Here is a 23,484-nt window from a genome sequence, read left to right on the forward strand (position 1 = left end):
GCTATATAGTCGTAATGGCTTAGTGCCTCCCGATAATTACCACACCTCCCCCATAGACACTGTTGGATAAGAACATATGTCACAACCACCTCCATTATAGCAACGCCCCCCGCCTCTCCTCCATGGCACCTACCGTAACGAGTCGGAAAACCCCTCTATGGCAAACTTGGTGAGATTGTAGGGTGAGAGGCGTTCCCGCCCCATGATTCCCCCAACGCTGGACATGACCACCAGGCGACCTGCTGGGGAAACACTGCTAGATGAGTCGGATACGGACAGGGTGGTAGTAATGTTCCTAAGTCCGGGACAGGCCAGTAGAGGTGTCCCTGAGTCGGAGACAGGCCAGTACTGGTGTCCCTGAGTCGGAGACAGGCCAGTACTGGTGTCCCCGAGTCAGGGACAGGCCAGTACTGGTGCCCCTGCGTCAGGGACTGGCCGGTACTGGTGCCCCCGAGTCATTAACAGGCCAGGAGAGGTGCCCCAAGTCAGGGACTGGTCAGTATTGGTGCCCCTGAATCGGGGCTAGACCAGTAGTGGTGCCCCCGAGTCAGGGACAGACCAGAAGAAGTGCCCCTTCGTCAGGGACAGGCCGGTACTGGTGCCCCCGAATCAGGGACAGGACAGGAGAGGTGCCCCATGTCAGGGACTGGTCAGTACTGGTGCCCCTGAATCAGGGCCAGACCAGTAATGGTGCCCCCGAGTCAGGGACAGACCAGAAGAAGTGCCCCTTCGTCAGGGACAGGCCGGTACTGGTGCCCCCGAATCAGGGACAGGACAGGAGAGGTGCCCCATGTCGGGGACTGGTCAGTACTGGTGCCCCTGAATCAGGGCCAGACCAGTAGTGGTGCCCCCGAGTCAGGGACAGACCAGTAGAGGTGCCTCTGAGTCAGGGAGATGTCAGGGACAGACCAGCACTGGTACCCCTGAGTCAGGGACAGGTCAGTACTGGTGCCCCTGAGTCAGGGACAGGTCAGTACTGGTGCCCCTGAGTCGGGGACAGGTCAGTACTGGTGCCCCTGAGTCAGGGACAGGTCAGTACTGGTGCCCCTGAGTCAGGGCCAGACCAGTAGTGGTGCCCCCGAGTCAGGGACAGGTCTGTACTGGTGCCCCTGAGTCAGGGACAGGTTAGTACTACTGCCCCTGAATCAGGGACAGGTCAGTAGAAGTGCCCCGAGTCAGGGACAGGCCAGTAGAAGTGCCCCAAGTCAAAGACATGCCAGTGCTAATGCCCCTGAGTTCAGAACAGACCAGTAGTGGTGCCCCTGCGTCAGGGACAGACCAGTATTGATGCCCCCGAGTTAGGGACAGACCAGTACTGGTGCCCCTGAGTCGGGGACAGACCAGTACTGGTGCCCCTGAGTCAGGGACAGACCAATAGAGGTGCACCTGAGTCAGGGACAGGCCAGTACTGGTGCCCCTGCGTCAGGGACAGGTCGGTACTGGTGCCACTGAGTCAGGGACAGGTCAGTACTGGTGCCCCTGCGTCAGGGACAGGTCAGTACTGGTGCCACTGAGTCAGGGACAGGTCAGTACTGGTGCCCCTGAGTCAGGGACAGACCAGTAGAGATGCCCATGAGTCAGGGACAGGTCAGCACTGGTGCCTCTGCATCAGGGACAGGTCAGTACTGGTGCCATTGAGTCAGGGACATGCCAGTAGTGGTGCACATGAGTCAGGGACAGACCAGTAGTAGTGCCCCTGAGCCAGGGACATGGCAGTACTGGTGCCCCTGAGACAGGGAGAGGCCAGTACTGGTGCCCCTGAGCCAGGGAGAGGCCAGTACTGGTGCCCCTGAGCCAGGGACAGACCAGTAGTGGTGCCCCGAGACAGGGACAGGCCAGTACTGGTGCCAACGGGTCAGGGACAAACCAGTAGAGGTGCCCCTGCGTCCGGAACAGACCAGTAGTGGTGCCCCCTGCGTCAAGGACAGACCAGCACTGGTGTCCCTGAGTCAGGGACAGGCCAGTACTTGTGCCCCTGAATCAAGGACAGGCCAGTACTGGTGCACAAGTCAGGGACAGGCCAGTACTGTGTCCCTAAGTTAGGGACAGGCCAGTACTGATCCCCCTGAGTCAGGGACAGGCCAGTACTGTGTCCCTAACTTAGGGATAGGCCAGTACTGGTGCCCCAGAGTCAGGGACAAACCAGTACTAGTGCCCCCGAGACAGGGACAGGTCAGTAGTGGTGCCCCCCAAGTTAGGGACAAGCCAGTACTAGTGCCCACGAGACAGAGACAGGACAGTACTGGTGCCCCTGAGTCAGGGACAGACTAGTAGTGGTGTCCGAGTCAAGGACAGACAAGTAGAGGTGTCCCTGAATCACGCACAGACCAGTAGTGGTATTCCTGGGTCAGCGACAGGTCAGTACTGCTGCCCCTAAGTCAGGGACAGACCACTAGATGTGGCCCTGAGTCAGGAACAGACCAGTAGTGGTGCCCCTGAATCGGGGACAGACCAATAGAGGTGCCCCTGCGTCAGGGACAGGCCAGTACTGGTGCCCCGAGACAGGGACAGACCAGTACTGTTGCCCCTGATTCAGGGACAGGCCAGTAGAAGTGCCTCGAGTCAGGGACAGACCAGTAGAAGGGCCCCAAGTCAAAGACATGCCAGTACTAATGCCCCTGAGTCCGGAACAGACAAGTAGTGGTGCCCCTGCGTCAGGGACAGACCAGTACTGATGCCCCCGAGTTAGGGACAGACCAGTACTGGTGCCCCTGAGTTAGGGACAGATAATGGTGACCCTGAATCAGGGACAGACCAATAGAGGTGCACCTGAGTCAGGGACAGGCCAGTAGTTGTGCACCTGAGCCAAGGAAAGATCTGTAGTGGTGCCCCTGAGTCAGGGACAGGTCAGTACTGGTGCCCCCTGAGTCAAGGACAGACCAGTATTGGTGCCCCTGAGTCAAGGACATGCCAGTACTGGTGCACAAGTCAGGGATAGGCCAGTACTGTGTCCCTAAGTTAGGGACAGGCCAGTACTGGTGCCCCTGAGACAGAGACAGGTCAATACTCGTGCCCGAGTCAGGGACAGACCAGTACTTGTGCCCCTGAGACAGAGACAGGTCAATACTCGTGCCCGAGTCAGGGACAGGTCAGTACTGGTGCCCCTGCGTCAGGGAAAGACAAGTACTGGTGCCCCCGAGTCAGGCACAGGCAAGTACTGGTGCCCCCGAGTCAGGGACAGACCAGTAGATGTGCCTCTGAGTCAGGGACAGAGGCACTGACATGTCAGTACTGGTGCCCCTGAGTCGGGGAACAGGTTAGTATTGGTGCCACTGAGTCAGGGACAGGTCAGTACTGGTGCCCCTGCGTCAGGGACAGACCAGTAGTGGCACCCCCGGGTCATGAACAGACCAGTAGAGGTGCCCCTGAGTCAGGGACAGGTCAGTACTGGTGCCCCTGCATCAGGGACAGGTCAGTACTGGTGCCACTGAGTCAGTTTCTGTTTCTGGCCGCTAGAGGCGAAAATCGCGCGATTTTTAGCCACTAGCGGCGAAATTCGCACGATTTTTGGCCGCTAGCGGCGAAAATCGCACGGTTTTTGGCCGCTAGCGGCGAAAATCGCGCTATTTTTGGCCGGTAGCGGCGAAAATCGCGATTCTTGCCCGCCAGCTGCGAAAATAGCATGGTTTTTGGCCGGTAGCGGCGAAAATCGCGCGGTTTTTGGTCGGTAGCGGCGAAAATCGCGCGGTTTTTGGCCGGTAGCGGCGAAATTCGCACGAATTTTGGCCGCTAGCGGCGAAATTTGCACGATTTTTGGCCGCTAGTGGCGAAAATCGCCCCATTTTTGGCCGCTAGCGGCAAAAATAGCCCTTTTTTGGCGGCTAGCGGCGAAAATTGGTCGATTTTTGGCAGGTAGCGGCGAAATTCCAGGCAGGTAGCGGCAAAAATCGCATGGTTTCTGGCCGCTAGCGTCGAAAATAACGCCGTTTTCGGCCGTTAGCGGCAAAAATCGACCGATTTTTGGCTGCTACCGGCGAAAATCGCACGGTTTTTGGCCGCTAGCGGCGAAAATCGCGCTATTTTTGGCCGGTAGCGGCGAAAATCGCGATTTTTGCCCGCCAGCTGCGAAAATCGCATGGTTTTTGGCCGCTAGCGGCGAAAATCGCGCTATTTTTGCCCGCCAGCTGCAAAAATCGCATAGTTTCTGGCCGCTAGCGGCGAAAATCGCGCGATTTTTGGCCGCTTGCGGCGAAAATCGCCCGATTTTTGGACGCTAGCGGCGAAAATCGCACGGTTTTTGGCCGCTAGCGGCGAAAATCGCGCTATTTTTGGCCGGTAGCGGCGAAAATCGCGCGATTTTTGCCCGCCAGCTGCGAAAATCGCACGATTTTTGGCCGCTAGCGGCGAAATTTGCACGATTTTTGGCCGCTAGCGGCGAAAATCGCCCCATTTTTGGCCGCTAGCGGCGAAAATAGCCCCTTTTTTGGCCGCTAGCGACGAAAATCGGTCGATTTTTGGCAGGTACCGGCGAAATTCGCGCGATTTTTGCCTGCCAGCTGCAAAAATCGCATGGTTTCTGGCCGCTAGCGTCGAAAATAGCGCGGTTTTCGGCCGTTAGCGGCAAAAATCGCCCGATTTTTGGCCGCTAGCGGCGAAAATCGCACGGTTTTTGGCCGCTAGCGGCGAAAATCGCACGGTTTTTGGCCGCTAGCGGCGAAAATAGCACTATTTTTCGCCGGTAGCGGCGAAAATCGCGATTTTTGCCCGCCAGCTGCGAAAATCGCATGGTTTTTGGCCGCTATCGGCGAAAATCGCCCTATTTTTGGCCGCTAGCGGCGAAAATCGCGATTTTTGCCCGCCAGCTGCGAAAATCGCATGGTTTTTGGGCGCTAGCGGCGAAAATCGCGCGGTTTTTGGCCGGTAGCAGCGAAAATCGCGCCATTTTTGCCCGCAAGCTGCAAAAATCGCATAGTTTCTGGCCGCTAGCGGCGAAAATCGCGCTATTTTTGACCGGTAGCGGCGAAATTCGCGCGATTTTTGCCCGCCAGCTGCAAAAATCGCATGGTTTCTGGCCGCTAGCGTCGAAAATAGCGCGGTTTTCGGCCGTTAGCGGCAAAAATCGCCCGATTTTTGGCCGCTAGCGGCGAAAATCGCGCTATTTTTGGTCGGTAGCGGCGAAAATCGCGATTTTTTCCCGCCAGCTGCAAAAATCGCATAGTTTCTGGCCGCTAGCGGCGAAAATCGTGCGATTTTTGGCCGCTTGCGGCGAAAACCGTGCGATTTTTGGCCGCTTGCGGCGAAAATCGCCCGATTTTTGGCCGCTAGCGGCGAAAATCGCACGGTTTTTGGCTGCTAGTGGCGAAAATCGCGCTATTTTTGGCCGGTAGCGGCGAAAATCGCGATTTTTTCCCGCCAGCTGCAAAAATCGCATAGTTTCTGGCCGCTAGCGGCGAAAATCGCCCGATTTTTGGCCGCTAGCGGCGAAAATCGCACGGTTTTTGGCTGCTAGTGGCGAAAATCGCGCTATTTTTGGCCGGTAGCGGCGAAAATCGCGATTTTTGCCCGCCAGCTGCGAAAATCGCACGATTTTTGGCCGCTAGCATCGAAAATAGCCCCATTTTTGGCCGCTAGTGGTGAAAATCGGTCGATTTTTGGCAGGTAGCGGCGAAATTCGCGCGATTTCTGCCCGCCAGCTGCAAAAATCGCATGGTTTCTGGCCGCTAGCGTCGAAAATAGCGCGGTTTTCGGCCGTTAGCGGCAAAAATCGCATAGTTTCTGGTCGCTAGCGGCGAAAATCGCGCTATTTTTGGCCGGTAGCGGCGAAAATCGCGATTTTTGCCCGCCAGCTGCAAAAATCGCAAGGTTTTTGGCCGCTAAGGGCGAAAATCGCGCTATTTTTGGCCGGTAGCGGCGAAAATCGCGATTTTTTCCTGCCAGCTGCGAAAATCGCATGGTTTTTGGCCGCTAGCGGCGAAAATCGCGCGGTTTTTGGCAGGTAGCGGCGAAATTCGCGCGATTTTTACCCGCCAGCTGCAAAAATCGCATATTTTCTGGCCGCTAGCGGCGAGAATCGCGTGATTTTTCGCCGCTAGCGGCGAAATTCGCACGGTTTTTGGCCGCTAGCGGCGAAAATCGCGCATTTTTTGGCCGGTAGTGGCGAAAATCTCGATTTTTGCCCGCCAGCTGCGAAAATCGCATGGTTTTTGGCGGCTAGCGGCGAAAATCGCGCGGTTTTTGGCCGGTAGCGGCGAAAATCGCGCTATTTTTGCCCGCCAGCTGCAAAAATCGCATAGTTTCTGGCCGCTAGCGGCGAAATTCGTGCGATTTTTGGCCGCTTGCGGCGAAAATCGCCCGATTTCTGGCCGCTAGCGGCGAAAATCGCACGGTTTTTGGCCGCTAGCGGCGAGAATCGCGTGATTTTTCGCCGCTAGCGGCGAAAATCGCACGGTTTTTGGCCGGTAGCGGCGAAAATCGCGCTATTTTTGGCCTGTAGCGGCGAAAATCGCGATTTTTGCCCGCCAGCTGCGAAAATCGCATGGTTTTTGGCCGCTAGCGCCGAAAATCGCGCGGTTTTTGGCAGGTAGCGGCAAAAATAGCCCCTTTTTTGGCCGCTAGCGGCGAAAATAGCCCCTTTTTTGGCAGGAAGCGGCGAAATTCGCGCGATTTTTGCCCGCCAGCTGCAGAAATAGCATGGTTTCTGGCCGCTAGCGTCGAAAATACCGCGGTTTTCGGCCATTAGCGGCAAAAATCGCCCGATTTTTGGCCGCTAAGGGCGAAAATCGCCCTATTTTTGGCCGGTAGCGGGGAAAATCTTGATTTTTGCCCGCCAGCTGCGAAAATCGCATGGTTTTTGGGCACTAGCGGCGAAAATCGCGAGGTTTTTGGCCGGTAGCAGCGAAAATCGGGCTATTTTTGCCCGCAAGCTGCAAAAATCGCATAGTTTCTGGCCGCTAGAGGCGAAAATCGCGCGATTTTTGGCAACTAGCGGCGAAATTCGCACGGTTTTTGGCCGCTAGCGTCGAAAATAGCGCGGCTTTCGGCCGTTAGCGGCAAAAATCGCCCGATTTTTGGCCGCTAGCGTCGAAAATCGCACGGGTTTTGGCCGCTAGCGGCGAAAATCGCGCTATTTTTGGCCGGTAGCGGCGAAAATCGTGATTTTTGCCCGACAGCTGCGAAAATCGCATGGTTTTTGGCCGCTAGCGGCGAAAATCGCGCGGTTTTTGGCAGGTAGCGGCGAAATTTGCGCGATTTTTACCCGCCAGCTGCAAAAATCGCAGTTTCTGGCCGCTAGCGGTAAAAATCGCGCGATTTTTCGCCTCTAGCGGCGAAATTCGCACGGTTTTTGGCCGCTAGCGGCGAAAATCGCGCGGTTTTTGGCCGGTAGCAGCGAAAATCGCGCTATTTTTGCCCGCAAGCTGCAAAAATCGCATAGTTTCTGGCCGCTAGAGGCGAAAATCGCGCGATTTTTGGCCACTAGCGGCGAAATTCGCACGGTTTTTGGCCGCTAGCGGCGAAAATCGCGCTATTTTTGGCCGGTAGCGGCGAAAATCGCGATTTTTGCCCGCCAGCTGCGAAAATCGCACGGTTTTTGGCCGCTAGCGGCGAAAATTGCGCTATTTTTGGCCGGTAGCGGCGAAAATCGCGATTTTTGCCCGCCAGCTGCGAAAATCGCATGGTTTTCGGGCTCTAGCGACGAAAATCGCGCGGTTTTTAGCCAGTAGCAGCGAAAATCGCGCTATTTTTGCCCGCAAGCTGCAAAAATCGCATAGTTTCTGGCCCCTAGAGTCGAAAATCGCGCGATTTTTGGCCACTAGCGGCGAAATTCGCACGATTTTTGGCCGCTAGCGGCGAAAATCGCACGGTTTTTGGCCGCTAGCGGCGAAAATCGCGCTATTTTTGGCCTGTAGCGGCGAAAATCGCGATTTTTGCCCGCCAGCTGCGAAAATCGCATGGTTTTTGGCCGCTAGCGGCGAAAATCGCGCGGTTTTTGGCAGGTAGCGGCGAAAATCACACGATTTTTGGCCGCTAGCGGCGAAATTTGCATGATTTTTAGCCGCTAGCGGCGAAAATCGCCCCATTTTTGGCCGCTAGCGGCGAAAATAGCCTCTTTTTTGGCCGCTAGCGGCGAAAATAACCCCTTTTTTGGCCGCTAGCGGCGAAAATAGCCCCTTTTTTGGCAGGAAGCGGCGAAATTCGCGCGATTTTTGCCCGCCAGCTGCAGAAATAGCATGGTTTCTGGCCGCTAGCGTCGAAAATACCGCGGTTTTCGGCCATTAGCGGCAAAAATCGCCCGATTTTTGGCCGCTAGCGTCGAAAATCGCACGGGTTTTGATGGCCGCTAGCGGCGAAAATCGCGCTATTTTTGGCCGGTAGCGGCGAAAATCGTTTTTTTTTCCCGCCAGCTGCGAAAATCGCATGGTTTTTGGGCACTAGCGGCGAAAATCGCGAGGTTTCTGGCCGGTAGCAGCGAAAATCGCGCTATTTTTGCCCGCAAGCTGCAAAAATCGCATAGTTTCTGGCCGCTAGAGGCGAAAATCGCGCGATTTTTGGCAACTAGCGGCGAAATTCGCACGGTTTTTGGCCGCTAGCGTCGAAAATAGCGCGGCTTTCGGCCGTTAGCGGTAAAAATCGCCCGATTTTTGGCCGCTAGCGGCGAAAATCGCGCGGTTTTTGGCAGGTAGCGTCGAAAATAGCGCGGTTTTCGGCCGTTAGCGGCAAAAATCGCCCGATTTTTGGCCGCTAGCAGCGAAAATCGCGCTATTTTTGGCTGGTAGCGGCGAAAATCGCGATTTTTGCCCGCCAGCTGCGAAAATCGCATGGTTTTTGGCCGCTAGCGGCGAAAATCGCGCGGTTTTTGGCCGGTAGCGGCGAAAATCGCGATTTTTGCTCGCCAGCTGCGAAAATCGCACGGTTTTTGGCCGCTAGCGGCGAAAATCGCGCTATTTTTGGCCGGAATCGGCGAAATCGCGATTTTTGCCCGCCAGCTGCGAAAATCGCATGGTTTTTGGGCTCTAACGGCGAAAATCGCGCGGTTTTTGGCCAGTAGCAGCGAAAATCGCGCTATTTTTGCCCGCAAGCTGCAAAAATCGCATAGTTTCTGGCCCCTAGAGGCGAAAATCGCGCGATTTTTGGCCACTAGCGGCGAAATTAGCACGATTTTTGGCCGCTAGCGGCGAAAATCGCACGGTTTTTGGCCGCTAGCGGCGAAAATCGCGCTATTTAGGGCCGGTAGCGGCGAAAATCGCGAATTTTGCCCGCCAGCTGCTAAAATCGCACGGTTTTTGGCCGCTAGCGGCGAAAATCTCGTCTCCGTGGTGTAGTGGTAAGACACTCGCCTGGCGTTCCGCGAGCGCTATGTCATGGGTTCGTATCCTGGCCGGGGAGGATTTACTGGGCGCAATTCCTTAACTGTAGCCTCTGTTTAACGCAACAGTAAAATGTGTACTTGGATGAAAAAACGATTCTTCGCGGCAGGGGATCGTATTCCAGGGACCATAGGATTAAGGACTTGCCCGAAACGCTACGCGTACTAGTGGCTGTACAAGAATGTAACAACTCTTGTATATATCTCAAAAAAAAAAAAAAAAAAAAAAAAAAAAAAAATCGCGCCATTTTTGGCCGGTAGCGGCGAAAATCGCGATTTTTGCCCGCAAGCTGCGAAAATCGCATGGTTTTTGGCCGGTAGCGGCGAAAATCGCGCTGTTTTTGGCCGGTAGCGGCGAAAATCGCTCTATTTTTGCCCGCCAGCTGCAAAAATCGCATAGTTTCTGGTCGCTAGCGGCGAAAATCGCGCTATTTTCGGCCGGTAGCGGCGAAAATCGCGATTTTTGCCCGCCAGCGGCGAAAATCGCACGGTTTTTGGCCGCTAGCGGCGAAAATCGCGCTATTTTTGGCCGGTAGCGGCGAAAATCGCGATTTTTGCCCGCTAGCTGCAAAAATCGCATAGTTTCTGGTTGCTAGCGGCGAAAATCGCGCTATTTTTGGCCGGTAGAGGCGAAAATCGCGATTTTTGCCCGCCAGCCGCGAAAATCGCGTGGTTTTTGGCCGGTAGCGGCGAAAATCGCGATTTTTGCCCGCCAGCCGCGAAAATCGCGTGGTTTTTGGCCGGTAGCGGCGAAAATCGCGCTATTTTTGCCCGCCAGCTGCAAAAATCGCATAGTTTCTGGCCGCTAGCGGCGAAAATCGCGCGGTTTTTAGCAGGTAGCGTCGAAAATAGCGCGGTTTTCGGCCGTTAGCGGCAAAAATCGCCCGATTTTTGGCCGCTAGCAGCGAAAAGCGCGCTATTTTTGGCCGGTAGCGGCGAAAATCGCGATTTTTGCCCGCCAGCTGCGAAAATCGCATGGTTTTTGGCCGCTAGCGGCGAAAATCGCATGGTTTTTGGCCGCTAGCGGCGAAAATCGCGCTATTTTTGGCCGATAGCGGCGAAAATCGCGATTTTTAGCCCCCAGCTGCAAAAATCGCAGTTTCTGGCCGCTAGCGGCGAAAATCGCGCGATTTTTGGCCGCTAGCGACGAAAATCGCGCTATTTTTGGCCGGTAGCGGCGAAAATCGCGATTTTTGCCCGCCAGCTGCGAAAATCGCATGGTTTTTGGGCGCTTATGGCAAAAATCGCGCGGTTTTTGGCCGGTAGCAGCGAAAACCACGCTATTTTTGCCCACAAGCTGCAAAAATCGCATAGTTTCTGGCCGCTAGAGGCGAAAATCGCGCGATTTTTGGCCACTAGCGGCGAAATTCGCACGGTTTTTGGCCGCTAGCGGCGAAAATCGCGCTATCTTTGGCCGGTAGCGGCGAAAATTGCGATTTTTGCCCGCCAGCTTCGAAAATCGCACGGTTTTTGGCCGCTAGCGGCGAAAATCGCCCTATTTTTGGGCGGTAGCGGCGAAAATCGCGATTTTTGCCCGCCAGCTGCGAAAATCGCATTGTTTTTGGGCTCTAGCGGCGAAAATCGCGCGGTTTTTGGCCGGTAGCGGCGAAAATCGCGCTATTTGTGCATGCCAGCTGCAAAAATCGCATAGTTTCTGGCCGCTAGCGGCGAAAATCGCGCTATTTTTGGCCGGTAGCGGCGAAAATCGCGCCATTTTTAGCCGGTAGCGGCGAAAATAGCAATTTTTGCCCGCCAGCTGCAAAAATCGCATGGTTTTTGGCCGCTAGCGGCGAAAATCACGCGGTTTTTGGCTGGTAGCGGCGAAAATCGCGCTATTTTTGCATGCCAGCTGCAAAAATCGCATAGTTTCTGGCCGCTAGCGGCGAAAATCGCGCTATTTTTGGCCGGTAGCGTCGAAAATCGCGACTTTTGCCCGCCAGCTGCGAAAATTACATGGTTTTTCGGTGCTAGCGGCGAAATTCGCACGATTTTTGGCCGGTAGCGGCGAAAATCGCGCTATTTTTGGCCGGTAGCGGCGAAATCGCGATTTTTGCCCGTCAGCTGTGAAAATCGCATTGTTTTTGGGCTCTAGCAGCGAAAATCGCGCGGTTTTTGGCCAGTAGCAGCGAAAATCGCGCTATTTTTGCCCGCAAGCTGCAAAAATCGCATAGTTTCTGGCCCCTAGAGGCGAAAATCGCGCGATTTTTGGCCACTAGCGGCGAAATTAGCACGATTTTTGGCCGCTAGCGGCGAAAATCGCACGGTTTTTGGCCGCTAGCTGCGAAAATCGCGCTATTTTTGGCCGGTAGCAGCGAAAATCGCAATTTTTGCCCGCGAGCTGCGAAAATCGCATGGTTTTTGGCCGCTAGCGGCGAAAATCACGCTGTTTTTGGTCGGTAGCGGCGAAAATCACGCTGTTTTTGGCCGGTAGTGGCGAAAATCGCGATTTTTGCCCGCAAGCTGCGAAAATCGCATGGTTTTTGGCCGGTAGCGGCGAAAATCGCGCTGTTTTTGGCCGGTAGCGGCGAAAATCGCGCTGTTTTTGGCCGGTAGCGGCGAAAATCGCTCTATTTTTGCCCGCCAGCTGCAAAAATCGCATAGTTTCTGGTCGCTAGCGGCGAAAATCGCGCTATTTTCGGCCGGTAGCGGCGAAAATCGCGATTTTTGCCCGCCAGCGGCGAAAATCGCACGGTTTTTGGTCGCTAGCGGCGAAAATCGCGCTATTTTTGGCCGATAGCGGCGAAAATCGCGATTTTTGCCCGCTAGCTGCAAAAATCGCGTAGTTTCTGGTTGCTAGCGGCGAAAATCGCGCTGTTTTTGGCCGGTAGCGGCGAAAATCGCGATTTTTGCCCGCCAGCCGCGAAAATCGCGTGGTTTTTGGCCGGTAGCGGCGAAAATCGCGCTATTTTTGCCCGCCAGCTGCAAAAATCGCATAGTTTCTGGCCGCTAGCGGCGAAAATCGCGCTATTTTTGGCCGATAGCGGCGAAAATCGCGATTTTTACCCCCCAGCTGCAAACATCGCAGTTTCTGGCCGCTAGCGGCGAAAATCGCGCGATTTTTGGCCGCTAGCGGCGAAAATCGCGCTATTTTTGGCCGGTAGCGGCGAAAATCGCGATTTTTGCCCGCCAGCTGCGAAAATCGCATGGTTTTTGGGCGCTTATGGCGAAAATCGCTCGGTTTTTGGCCGGTAGCAGCGAAAATCGCGCTATTTTTGCCCGCAAGCTGCAAAAATCGCATAGTTTCTGGCCGCTAGAGGCGAAAATCGCGCTATTTTTGGCAACTAGCGGCGATATTCGCACGGTTTTTGGCCGCTAGCGTCGAAAATAGCGCGGCTTTCGGCCGTTAGCGGCGAAAATCGCGCGGTTTTTGGCAGGTAGCGTCGAAAATAGCGCGGTTTTCGGCCGTTAGCGGCAAAAATCGCCCGATTTTTGGCCGCTAGCAGCGAAAATCGCGCTATTTTTGGCCGGTAGCGGCGAAAATCGCGATTTTTGCCCGCCAGCTGCGAAAATCGCATGGTTTTTGGGCGCTAGAGGCGAAAATCGCGCGGTTTTTGGCCGGTAGCGGCGAAAATCGCGATTTTTGTGCATGCCAGCTGCAAAAATCGCATAGTTTCTGGCCGCTAGCGGCGAAAATCGCGATTTTTGCGCGCCAGCTGCGAAAATCGCATGGTTTTTGGGCGCTAGCGGCGAAATTCGCACGATTTTTGGCCGGTAGCGGCGAAAATCGCGATTTTTGCCCGCCAGCTGCGAAAATCGCACGATTTTTGACCGCTAGCGGCGAAATTTGCACGATTTTTGGCCGCTAGAGGCGAAAATCGCCCCATTTTTGGCCGCTAGCGGAGAAAATAGCCCCTTGTTTGGCCGCTAGCGGCGAAAATCGGTCGATTTTTGGCAGGTAGCGGCGAAATTCGCGCGATTTTTGCCCGCCAGCTGCAAAAATCGCATGGTTTCTTGCCGCTAGCGTCGAAAATAGCGCGATTTTCGGCCGTTAGCGGCAAAAATCGCCCGATTTTTGGCCGCAAGCGGCGAAAATCGCATGGTTTTTGGCCGCTAGCGGCGAAAATCGCGCTATTTTTGCATGCCAGCTGCAAAAATCGCATAGTTTCTGGCCGCTAGCGGCGAAAATCGCGCTATTTTTGGCCGGTAGCGGCGAAAATCGCGATTTTTGCCCGCAAGGTGCGAAAATCGTATGGTTTTTGGCCGTTAGCGGCGAAAATCGCGCTACTTTTGCCCGCCAGCTGCAAAAATCGCATAGTTTCTGGTCGCTAGCAGCGAAAATCGCGCTATTTTTGGCCGGTAGCGGCGAAAATCGCGATTTTTGCCCGCCAGCTGCGAAAATCGCATGGTTTTTGGCCGCTAGCGGCGAAAATCGCGCTATTTTTGGCCGCTAGCGGCGAAAATCGCGATTTTTGCCCGCCAGCTGCGAAAGTCGCATAGTTTTTGGCCGCTAGCGGCGAAAATCGCGCGGTTTTTGGCAGGTAGCGTCGAAAATAGCGCGGTTTTCGGCCGTTAGCGGCAAAAATCGCCCGATTTTTGGCCGGTAGCGGCGAAAATCGCACGGTTTTTGGCCGCTAGCGGCGAAAATTGCGCTATTTTTGGCCGGTAGCGGCGAAAATCGCGATTTTTGCCCCCCAGCTGCGAAAATCGCATGGTTTTTGGCCGCTAGCGGCGAAAATCGCGCGGTTTTTGGCCGGTAGCGGCGAAAATCTCGCTATTTTTGCCTGCCAGCTGCAAAAATCGCATAGTTGCTGGCTGCTAGCGTCGAAAATAGCGCGGTTTCGGCCGTTAGCGGCAAAAATCGCCCGATTTTTGTCCGCTAGCGGCGAAAATCGCACGGTTTTTGGCCGCTAGCGGCGAAAATCGCGCTATTTTTGGCCGGTAGCGGCGAAAATCGCATGGTTTTTGGCCGCTAGCGGCGAAAATCGCGCGGTTTTTGGCAGGTAGCGGCGAAATTCGCGCGATTTTTACCCGCCAGCTGCAAAAATCGCATATTTTATGGCCGCTAGCGGCGAGAATCGCGCGATTTTATGGCCGCTAGCGGCGAGAATCGCACGATTTTTCGCCGCTAGCGGCGAAATTCGCACGGTTTTTGGATGCTAGCGGTGAAAATCGCGCTATTTTTGGCCGGTAGCGGCGAAAATCGCGATTTTTGCCCGCTAGCTGCGAAAAACGCATGGTTTTTGGCCGCTAGCGGCGAAAATCGCGCTATTTTTGCCCGCCAGCTGCAAAAATCGCATAGTTTCTGGCCGCTAGCGGCGAAAATCGTGCGATTTTTGGCCGCTTGCGGCGAAAATCGCAATTTTTGCCCGCCAGCTGCGAAAATCGCACGATTTTTGGCCGCTAGCGGCGAAATTTGCACGATTTTTGGCCGCTAGCGGCGAAAATCGCCCCATTTTTGGCCGCTAGCGGCGAAAATCGCCCCATTTTTGGCCGCTAGCGGCGAAAATCGCCCCATTTTTGGCCGCTAGCGGCGAAAATAGCCCCCTTTTTGGCCGCTAGCGGCGAAAATCGGTCGATTTTTCGCAGGTAGCGGCGAAATTCGCGCGATTTTTGCCCGCCAGCTGCAAAAATCGCATGGTTTCTGGCCGCTAGCGTCGAAAATAGCGCGGTTTTTGGCCGTTAGCGGCAAAAATCGCCCGATTTTTGGCGGCTAGCGGCGAAAATCGCACGGTTTTTGGCCGCTAGCGGCGAAAATCGCGCTATTTTTGGCCGGTTGCGGCGAAAATCGCGATTTTTGCCCGCCAGCTGCGAAAATCGCATGGTTTTTGGCCGCTAGCGGCGAAAATCGCGCGGTTTTTGGCAGGTAGCGGCAAAATTCGCGCGATTTTTACCCGCTAGCTGCAAAAATCGCAGTTTCTGGCCGGTAGCCGCGAAAATCGCGCTATTTTTGGCCGGTAGCGGCGAAAATCGCGATTTTTGCCCGCCAGCTGCGAAAATCGCATGGTTTTTGGGCGCTAGCGGCAAAAATCGCGCGGTTTTTGGCCGGTAGCAGCGAAAATCGCTCTATTTTTGCCCGCAAGCTGCAAAAATCGCATAGCTTCTGGCCGCTAGAGGCGAAAATCGCGCGATTTTTGGCCACCAAAAGACGGGACACCACGAGCGTAGCTCTCATCCTGTAACTACACTTAGGTAATTACACTTAGGTAATTACACATACACACACACACACACACACACACACACACACACACACACACACACACACATGAGACAACGAGTCAGTGTGAGGGGTGAGGCCTCAGATTGGCGAGACGTTACAAGTGGAGTCCCGCTGGGGTCAGTCCTTGGACTTATACTGTTTCTAATATATGTAAATGATCTCCCAGAGGGTATAGAATCGTTCCTCTCAATGTATGCTGATGATGCAAAAATTATGAGGAGGATTGAAACTGAGGACGATAGTAGGAGGCTACAAGATGACCTAGACAGACTGAGTGAATGGTCCAACAAATGGCTGTTGAAGTTCAACCCGAGTAAATGCCAAGTAATGAAACTAGGCAGTGGAAACAGGAGGCCAGACACAGGATTCAGAATAGGAGATGAAGTACTTAATGAAACGGACAGAGAGAAAGATCTAGGAGTTGATATCACACCGAACCTCTCTCCTGAAGCCCACATAAAAAGAATAACGTCTGCGGCATATGCGAGGCTGGCTAACATCAGAACAGCGTTCAGGAACCTGTGTAAGGAATCATTCAGAATCTTGTACACCACATATGTAAGACCAACCCTGGAGTATGCAGCCCCAGCATGGAGCCCGTATCTTGTCAAGCACAAGACGAAGCTGGAAAGAGTCCAAAGGTATGCCACTAGACTAGTCCCAGAACTAAGAGGCATGAGTTACGAGGAAAGGCTGCGGGAAATGCACCTTACGACATTGGAAGACAGAAGAGTAAGGGGAGACATGATCACAACCTACAAAATCCTCAGGGGAATCGACCGGGTAAACAAGGATAAACTATTCAACACTGGTGGGACGCGAACAAGGGGACACAGGTGGAAACTGAGTACCCACATGAGCCACAGAGACGTTAGAAGGAACTTTTTCAGTGTCAGAGTAGTTAACGGATGGAATGCATTAGGCAGTGATGTGGTGGAGGCTGACTCCATACACAGTTTTAAATGTAGATATGATAGAGCCCAGTAGGCTCAGGAACCTGTACACCAGTTGATTGACAGTTGAGAGGCGGGACCAAAGAGCCAAAGCTCAACCCCCGCAAGCACAACTAGGTAAGTACACACACACACCGGCCGGCCGAGCGGACAACACGCTGGACATGTGATCCTGTGGTCCCGGGTTCGATCTCGGGCGCCGGCGAGAAACATTGGGCAGAATTTCTTTCACCCTATGACCCTGTTACCTATCAGTAAATAGGTACCTGGGAGTACCTATTTACTGCTGTCAGCTGTCACGGTCTGCTTCCTGGTGTGTGTGTGTGATGTGAAAAAATAGTAGTAGTAGTTAGAAACAGTTGATTGACAGTTGAGAGGCGGGCCGAAAGAGCAAAGCTCAACCCCCGCAAGTACAACTAGGTGAATACACATTTGGGGTCTGGTAGCTGAGTGGACAGCGCGCAGTACTCGTAATTCGGTGGCCCGGGTTTCATTCCCGGACCAGGCGGAAACAAATGGGCAAAGTTTCTTTCACCCTGAATGCCCCTGTTACCTAGCAGTAAATAGGTACCTGGGAGTTAGTCAGCTGTTGCGGAGCTACTTCCTGGGGTGTGTGTGTACTCACCTAGTTGTACTCACCTAGTTGTGCTTGCGGGGTTGAGCTCTGGCTCGTTGGTCCCGCCTCTCAACCGTCAATCAACAGGTGTACAGGTTCCTGAGCCTATTGGGCTCTATCATATCTACACTTGAAACTGTGTATGGAGTCAGCCTCCACCACATCACTTCCTAATCTATTCCATTTGTCAACCACTCTGACACTAAAAAAGTTCTTTCTAATATCTATGTGGCTCATTTGGGCACTCAGTTTCCACCTGTGTCCCCTAGTGCGTGTGCCCCTTGTGTTAAACAGCCTGTCTTTATCAACCCTGTCGATTCCCTAATTGAGAATCTTGAATGTGGTGATCATGTCCCCCCTAACTCGTCTGTCTTCCAACGAAGTGAGGTTTAATTCCCGTAGTCTCTCCTCGTAGCTCATACCTCTCAGCTCGGGTACTAGTCTGGTGGCAAACCTTTGAACCTTTTCCATTTTAGTCGTATCCTTGACTAGATATGGACTCCAATCTGTGTGTGTGTGTATGTGTATGTGTGTGTGTGTGTATGTGTGTGTGTGTGTGTGTGTATGTGTGTGTGTGTGTGTGTGTGTGTGTGTGTGTGTGTGTGTGTGTGTGTGTGTGTGTGTGTGTGTCTGTGTGTACTCACCTAGTTGTACTCACCTAGTTGTGTCTGCAGGATCGAGCATTGACTCTTGGATCCCGCCTTTCGAGCATCGGTTGTTTACAGCAATGACTCCTGTCCTATTTCCCTATCATACCTGGTTTTAAAATTATGAATAGTATTTGCTTCCACAACCTGTTCCTGAAGTGCATTCCATTTCCCCACTACTCTCACGCTAAAAGAAAACTTCCTAACATCTCTGTGACTCATCTGAGTTTCAAGCTTCCATCCATGTCCTCTCGTTCTGTTACTATTCCGTGTGAACATTTCGTCTATGTCCACTCTGTCAATTCCTCTGAGTATCTTATACGTTCCTATCATGTCCCCCCTCTCCCTTCTTCTTTCTAGTGTCGTAAGGCACAGTTCCCTCAGGCGCTCTTCATACCCCATCCCTCGTAGCTCTGGGACGAGTCTCGTTGCAAACCTCTGAACCTTTTCCAGTTTCATTATATGCTTCTTCAGATGGGGACTCCATGATGAGGCGGCATACTCTAAGACTGGCCTTACGTAGGCAGTGTAAAGTGCCCTAAATGCCTCCTTACTTAGGTTTCTGAATGATGTTCTAACTTTTGCCAGTGTAGAGTACGCTGCTGTCGTTATCCTATTAATATGTGCCTCAGGAGATAGATTAGGTGTTACGTCCACCCCCAGGTCTCTTTCACGCGTCGTTACAGGTAGGCTGTTCCCCTTCATTGTGTACTGTCCCTTTGGTCTCCTATCTCCTAGTCCCATTTCCATAACTTTACATTTGCTCGTGTTGAATTCTAGTAGCCATTTCTCTGACCATCTCTGCAATCTGTTCAGGTCCTCTTGGAGGATCCTGCAATCCTCATCTGTCACAACTCTTCTCATCAACTTTGCATCATCCGCAAACATCGACATGTAGGACTCTACGCCTGTAAACATGTCGTTAACATATACAAGAAATAGAATTGGTCCCAGCACCGATCCTTGTGGTACTCCACTTGTTACTGTTCGCCAGTCCGACTTCTCGCCCCTTACCGTAACTCTTTGGCTCCTTCCTGTTAGGTAGTTCCTTATCCATTCTAGGACCTTTCCCCCCACCCCCGCCTGCCTCTCGAGCTTGAACAGCAGTCTCATGTGCGGTACTGTATCAAAGGCTTTTTGGCAGTCCAGAAATATGCAGTCTGCCCAACCATCTCTGTCCTGTCTTATCCTCGTTATTTTATCATAGAATTCCAGAAGGTTTGTTAGGCACGATTTCCCTGTCCAGAACCCATGTTGATGTTTGTTCACAAACCTAATGTTCTCCAGGTGTGCAACCAGTCGCAGCCTAATTATTCTTTCCAGTATTTTACAGGGGATGATGTGTGTGTGTGTCTGTGTGTGTATGTATGTGTGTATGTGTGTGTGTGTGTGTCGAGAGCCAGTACATTAGACAACTGACGGTCAGAGTCGGGGTCCAAGAGCTAACAGCTCGATCCTGCAGGCACAAATAGTAAAATACACCTCACCCTTTGCCCGTCGGATGAAGGGCAAGAAGGTCTTGGTGACGGCGATAAGGCCGAAGACATTAACCTCGGCCGTGCGCTTGTAGACGGTGATGGGGACCCACTCGACCTCCCCGAAGGCGGAGACCCCGGCGTTGTTCACCAGGCCCCACAACACCTCTGGAGGGGTGACAGAGGTGACAGAGATCAGACATATCTCCCTCAGTCTCTACCCATAACCATACATGTTATCAGTCACTAGTAAACATAACTGCTTGGATAAATGTGAATTCACTGCCAGGCTACATAAGAGTTATTAACATTGGTCCTGTAATTGTGCTTGGTATTGTACAATGTTAAAGATCTCAATGTACGCATAATATATTCCTTTGTCTTGTATTAAAGAAGTACAGTAATTCTGGGAATAACGCTGCTCTATGTTTCACATAATGTTAAGAATGTTACATTGTATACTATTATAGATTGGGTTAATTAAATATTACATTTATAATTATGGAGAAGGTTGCATTATATAATATAGTATAGTGTTCTTAGTGATGATTTGTTCATTATTCTCTCCCTGTACGAGGAACATTGACGTCCACTTGGTGCGAGCAGCCTGCTGAACACCTCTGTAATGTGCCCACTTAGTCATGGCCATTGGTAGCTTCCTCAGTTCTGTATCAATGAATTAATGAGGTAATGTAACATTACCTATTGTAACATTAGGATGATTAGCACTTGTGATTATGCCTGTGCTCTTCATCAGCTAATATCATTTGAGTCTTGAGGAATTTTTCGAACTGACTCCTACATTGCAGCAGTGTTATGGCATTTACGGCTCAATGGGTAGGCGGTTCCATCGGTTTATATCCCTGTGGATGAAAAAGCATCTGTTTTCTGTCCTACATTGTGGCTTGTTGAACTTGAAACCGTTGCTTCTTGTTTGTGTTACATTTGACCTTTTAAGAAAGTGGTCTAGATCAGAATCCTCCAAATTGTTCAGTATTTTAAGTTTCGATGAGATCCGCTGCGTTCTGGAAGGGTCCTGATCACCACCTCGGAGTGGTGGTGATCAGAGGATGAAGGTGGCTGTAATCGTATACATAGGTTTTGCATTTGTACCTTTTCACGCCCTACCTTAATGTGTAGGGCGTGTTAATATATGTGGCAGTTATCATTCAGTAAATCATATGTGGTAATATAATTAGCCTATTGCTGCCATAACTCCCTGGGTTCGGATAAACAAAAGGTAAACGCACCGTCATATAAAAATTCTTCCACCAATACAAATTATTCCAAGCTTCTCACCTCCGTGAGGCAGGAGGCGCCTGACCTCCTGGGCAGCCTTGTCCAGCTGGTCCTGGCTGGTGACGTCCATCTGCAGGACGTGGAGGCGGCTGGACCCCTCCTGCCGGAGGTGCTCGGCGCCCTCACCGTCAGCCTGCAGGCAGCCAGCAAACACCCGGAACCCCTGCAGGAGGAAGGTGGATCACAGTTGAGCATCGGTAACGCCACCTCTCGGGCGAGGCTGCACTGGCGACCTTGATATATTGTTACTCTTAAATGTTTTTTACCTGCTGCGATGGTCGGTGTCAGGTGTGTAGGGAGCATCATGGCGAGGCCTCACAGTGCTCCTCCGTGCCACACTGTATGCTTCATGTATACCAATGGATGCAGGCGATGAGTCACAATAACGTGGCTGAAGAATGTTGACCAGACCACACACTAGAAGGTGAAGGGACGACGACGTTTCGGTCCGTCCTGGACCATTCTCACAATCTACTTGAGAATGGTCCAGGACGGACCGAAACGTCGTCGTCCCTTCACCTTCTAGTGTGTGGTCTGGTCAATGCTTCACAAGGACAGAGGATTAAACAGGGTACAGGGTCGTGAAGCGGGATACAGAGTCCTGGGTCGTGACGCGGGGTACAGAGTCCTGGGTCGTGACGCGGGGTACAGAGTCCTGGGTCGTGACGCGGGGTACAGAGTCCTGGGTCGTGACGCGGGGTACAGAGTCCTGGGTCGTGACGCGGGGTACAGAGTCCTGGGTCGTGAAGCGGGATACAGAGTCCTGGGTCGTGACGCGGGGTACAGAGTCCTGGGTCGTGACCCGGGGTCACCGCTTAAGTACCGGCAATGTTCTTAAGTACGTATTATTCGATTCCATAGAAATGAAAGTTTAATTTATGATGCTCGACGTCTGTTTACAACAATTATTGTGACGAATTGTGTAACCTGTTACGATTAAAGTTTCTAATATTAATTCATTGTCAATAAGATGACTATGAAGACCCAAAGGCCAAGACCCGAGGCAAAGACTTACCAGTTTGTCGAGGATGAGGGCAAAGGAATGACCGAATCCCGAGTCGCACCCCGTCACCACCACAGCCTTCCCTGAGGGAGACACCTGCCGAGGAAACAGTACATTCATCACATTACTGTCAATTATCCCAACATACAAGTGTTGAAAGTAAGAAATATGGAGATATTTCGGACCCGTCACTGCGGGAGGGTTATTAAGGCCACCACACTAGCTGACGGACTAACCAGCAAGTGTACTTTAGTCCTGAAAATATTCCAGAAAATATTCTATTTTACCCTATATCTCGCTTAAAAAGAGTCAAAACTCTCTGACTGAGTATACCTCGAAGAATGGTGAAGTGATTTTGTACATTTAAAGAGAAAACAGAGATGTCAGTTGACGACAAATACGATTTTTGTTTGGTTGGAAAATGGCTTTAGGCTTTTAGAGGGGATCCTCAGAGGAGTGTTTTGCCACCCAATGGGGCGGGGCTACGGTGCATTGTGGGAGCTGCGCCAGCCGTCTGCTGATTGGTCAGTATCTGGGGGTGTGGCGTTGTTGACCAATCGTGTGGCGCGGAGGGTGTGACGTTGCAGGACGGCAGGCGCCATCAGCTCTGAGAGAGCTTCCCATGTGACGGAACTGAGCAGAAGTGTGCGCGAGAGCTCTCTAGACTGGAAGGCGAATTTGCCTCTGTTAGATATTAGTCGGCCAAAGTTTCTATTCCAGAGGACGAGGAAGGCTTGTCATCTCTTATGGGAGTATCTGGGGGCAGAGCTTCGCTGATGGAAGAGAACACCAGGAGCCAGAGACCGACAAGACCTGTGATCGTCTGGAGGTGGTACTGGGAGGAGTGCCTGGCATTTCCTGCTTGCTTTAGAACCACGTGCAGAACTTTAGAACAAAGTGCAGAGCTTTAGAACCAAGTACAGAGCTTTAGAACCAAGTACAGAGCTTTAGAACCAAGTACAGAGCTTTAGAACCAAGTACAGAGCTTTAGAACCAAGTACAGAGCTTTAGAACCACGTACAGAGCTTTAGAACCAAGTGTTATCGATAGAAGAGGCAAAAATTGCTGAAGCAGCAATGTAAAGAGGAGAGTGTGGAGAATGATGGACCTGCTCATTATAATTATTATTATAGTAATTCATGTAATCGATATGTAATTATTGTCATTCTTTTTATTTGTTTCTACTCCAGTTCAATTTTTGCTTTTGAACTCAATTAGTTTTAAGTTTACTTTTCCACATCTTGCTTGAAAAGTTGTGCGTATTAGCGGCTTTACGCGCACTATATACTCGCTCTGTCTAGACATTGAACATTCTGCTTGTTACTCATTTTGTATATATGTACTTTTCCCTAGAGAGAGAGAAGATTAAGCCACCCAAAAGGTGGCTTGGGCATGAATAGCCCATAAGTGGCGGCCCTTTTGAGCCATTTCCAGTATCAATAGATGATACTGGAGATCTGTGGAGGTACGACTGCACCCTGCGTGACGGGAGATGTCTCCCGTACTACTTTTCCCTAGATTGATTGATTGATGAAGATTAAGCCACCGAAAAGGTGGCACGGGCATGAATAGCCCGTAAGTGGTGGCCCTTTTGAGCCATTACCAGTATCAAGAGCTGATACTGGAGATCTGTGGAGGCGCGACTGCACCCTGCGTGACGGGAGATGTCTCCCGGACCAAGTGGTGACCAGATGGACTTTTCCCTAAATAAACACTATCATATAAAGCTTACCACGTCACGTGTGCAGCATAGTGAAGGCAGCACAAGAACTGAGCCATGTACAGCTGCCACCACAACTGCCTTATTTGTATTTACTGATGATACTGCTGATGGCGGCAGCAGAATCCAAATGCAACAGAACTCACTGGATGGCGCTTCACTTTGCAGGTGGACAATAACCCTAACATGACGCTTAACCAACCAAGGAGTTTACTGAACCAACACGTGGAATGTTAGTTGATGTGGCCAAGTCTAATACCGCCTTGAATCCCAGTGAACGTGTGCTCTGCTTGTTGATAAGATTGAA

General features: G+C 52.1%; 1 protein-coding gene across 3 annotated transcripts in view; it reads right to left on the minus strand.

Annotated features, from left to right (window-relative positions):
- The window catches only part of LOC123764256 (D-beta-hydroxybutyrate dehydrogenase, mitochondrial), a 65,120-nt gene that overhangs the window by 22,376 nt on the left and 19,260 nt on the right, over positions 1 to 23,484 (minus strand). For all 3 annotated transcript variants that reach the window (XM_069315759.1, XM_045751801.2, XM_045751800.2), the window contains exons 3-6: positions 21,470 to 21,553; positions 20,455 to 20,617; positions 19,168 to 19,323; positions 134 to 239 (exon numbers count right to left, since the gene is read on the minus strand). In XM_069315759.1, the coding sequence (XP_069171860.1) occupies positions 134 to 239; positions 19,168 to 19,323; positions 20,455 to 20,617; positions 21,470 to 21,553 (509 nt within the window). The remainder of the gene's footprint in view (positions 1 to 133; positions 240 to 19,167; positions 19,324 to 20,454; positions 20,618 to 21,469; positions 21,554 to 23,484) is intronic.

The sequence above is a fragment of the Procambarus clarkii genome, chromosome 82, assembly GCF_040958095.1.
Source record: "Procambarus clarkii isolate CNS0578487 chromosome 82, FALCON_Pclarkii_2.0, whole genome shotgun sequence".
NCBI classification, from domain to species: domain Eukaryota; kingdom Metazoa; phylum Arthropoda; class Malacostraca; order Decapoda; family Cambaridae; genus Procambarus; species Procambarus clarkii.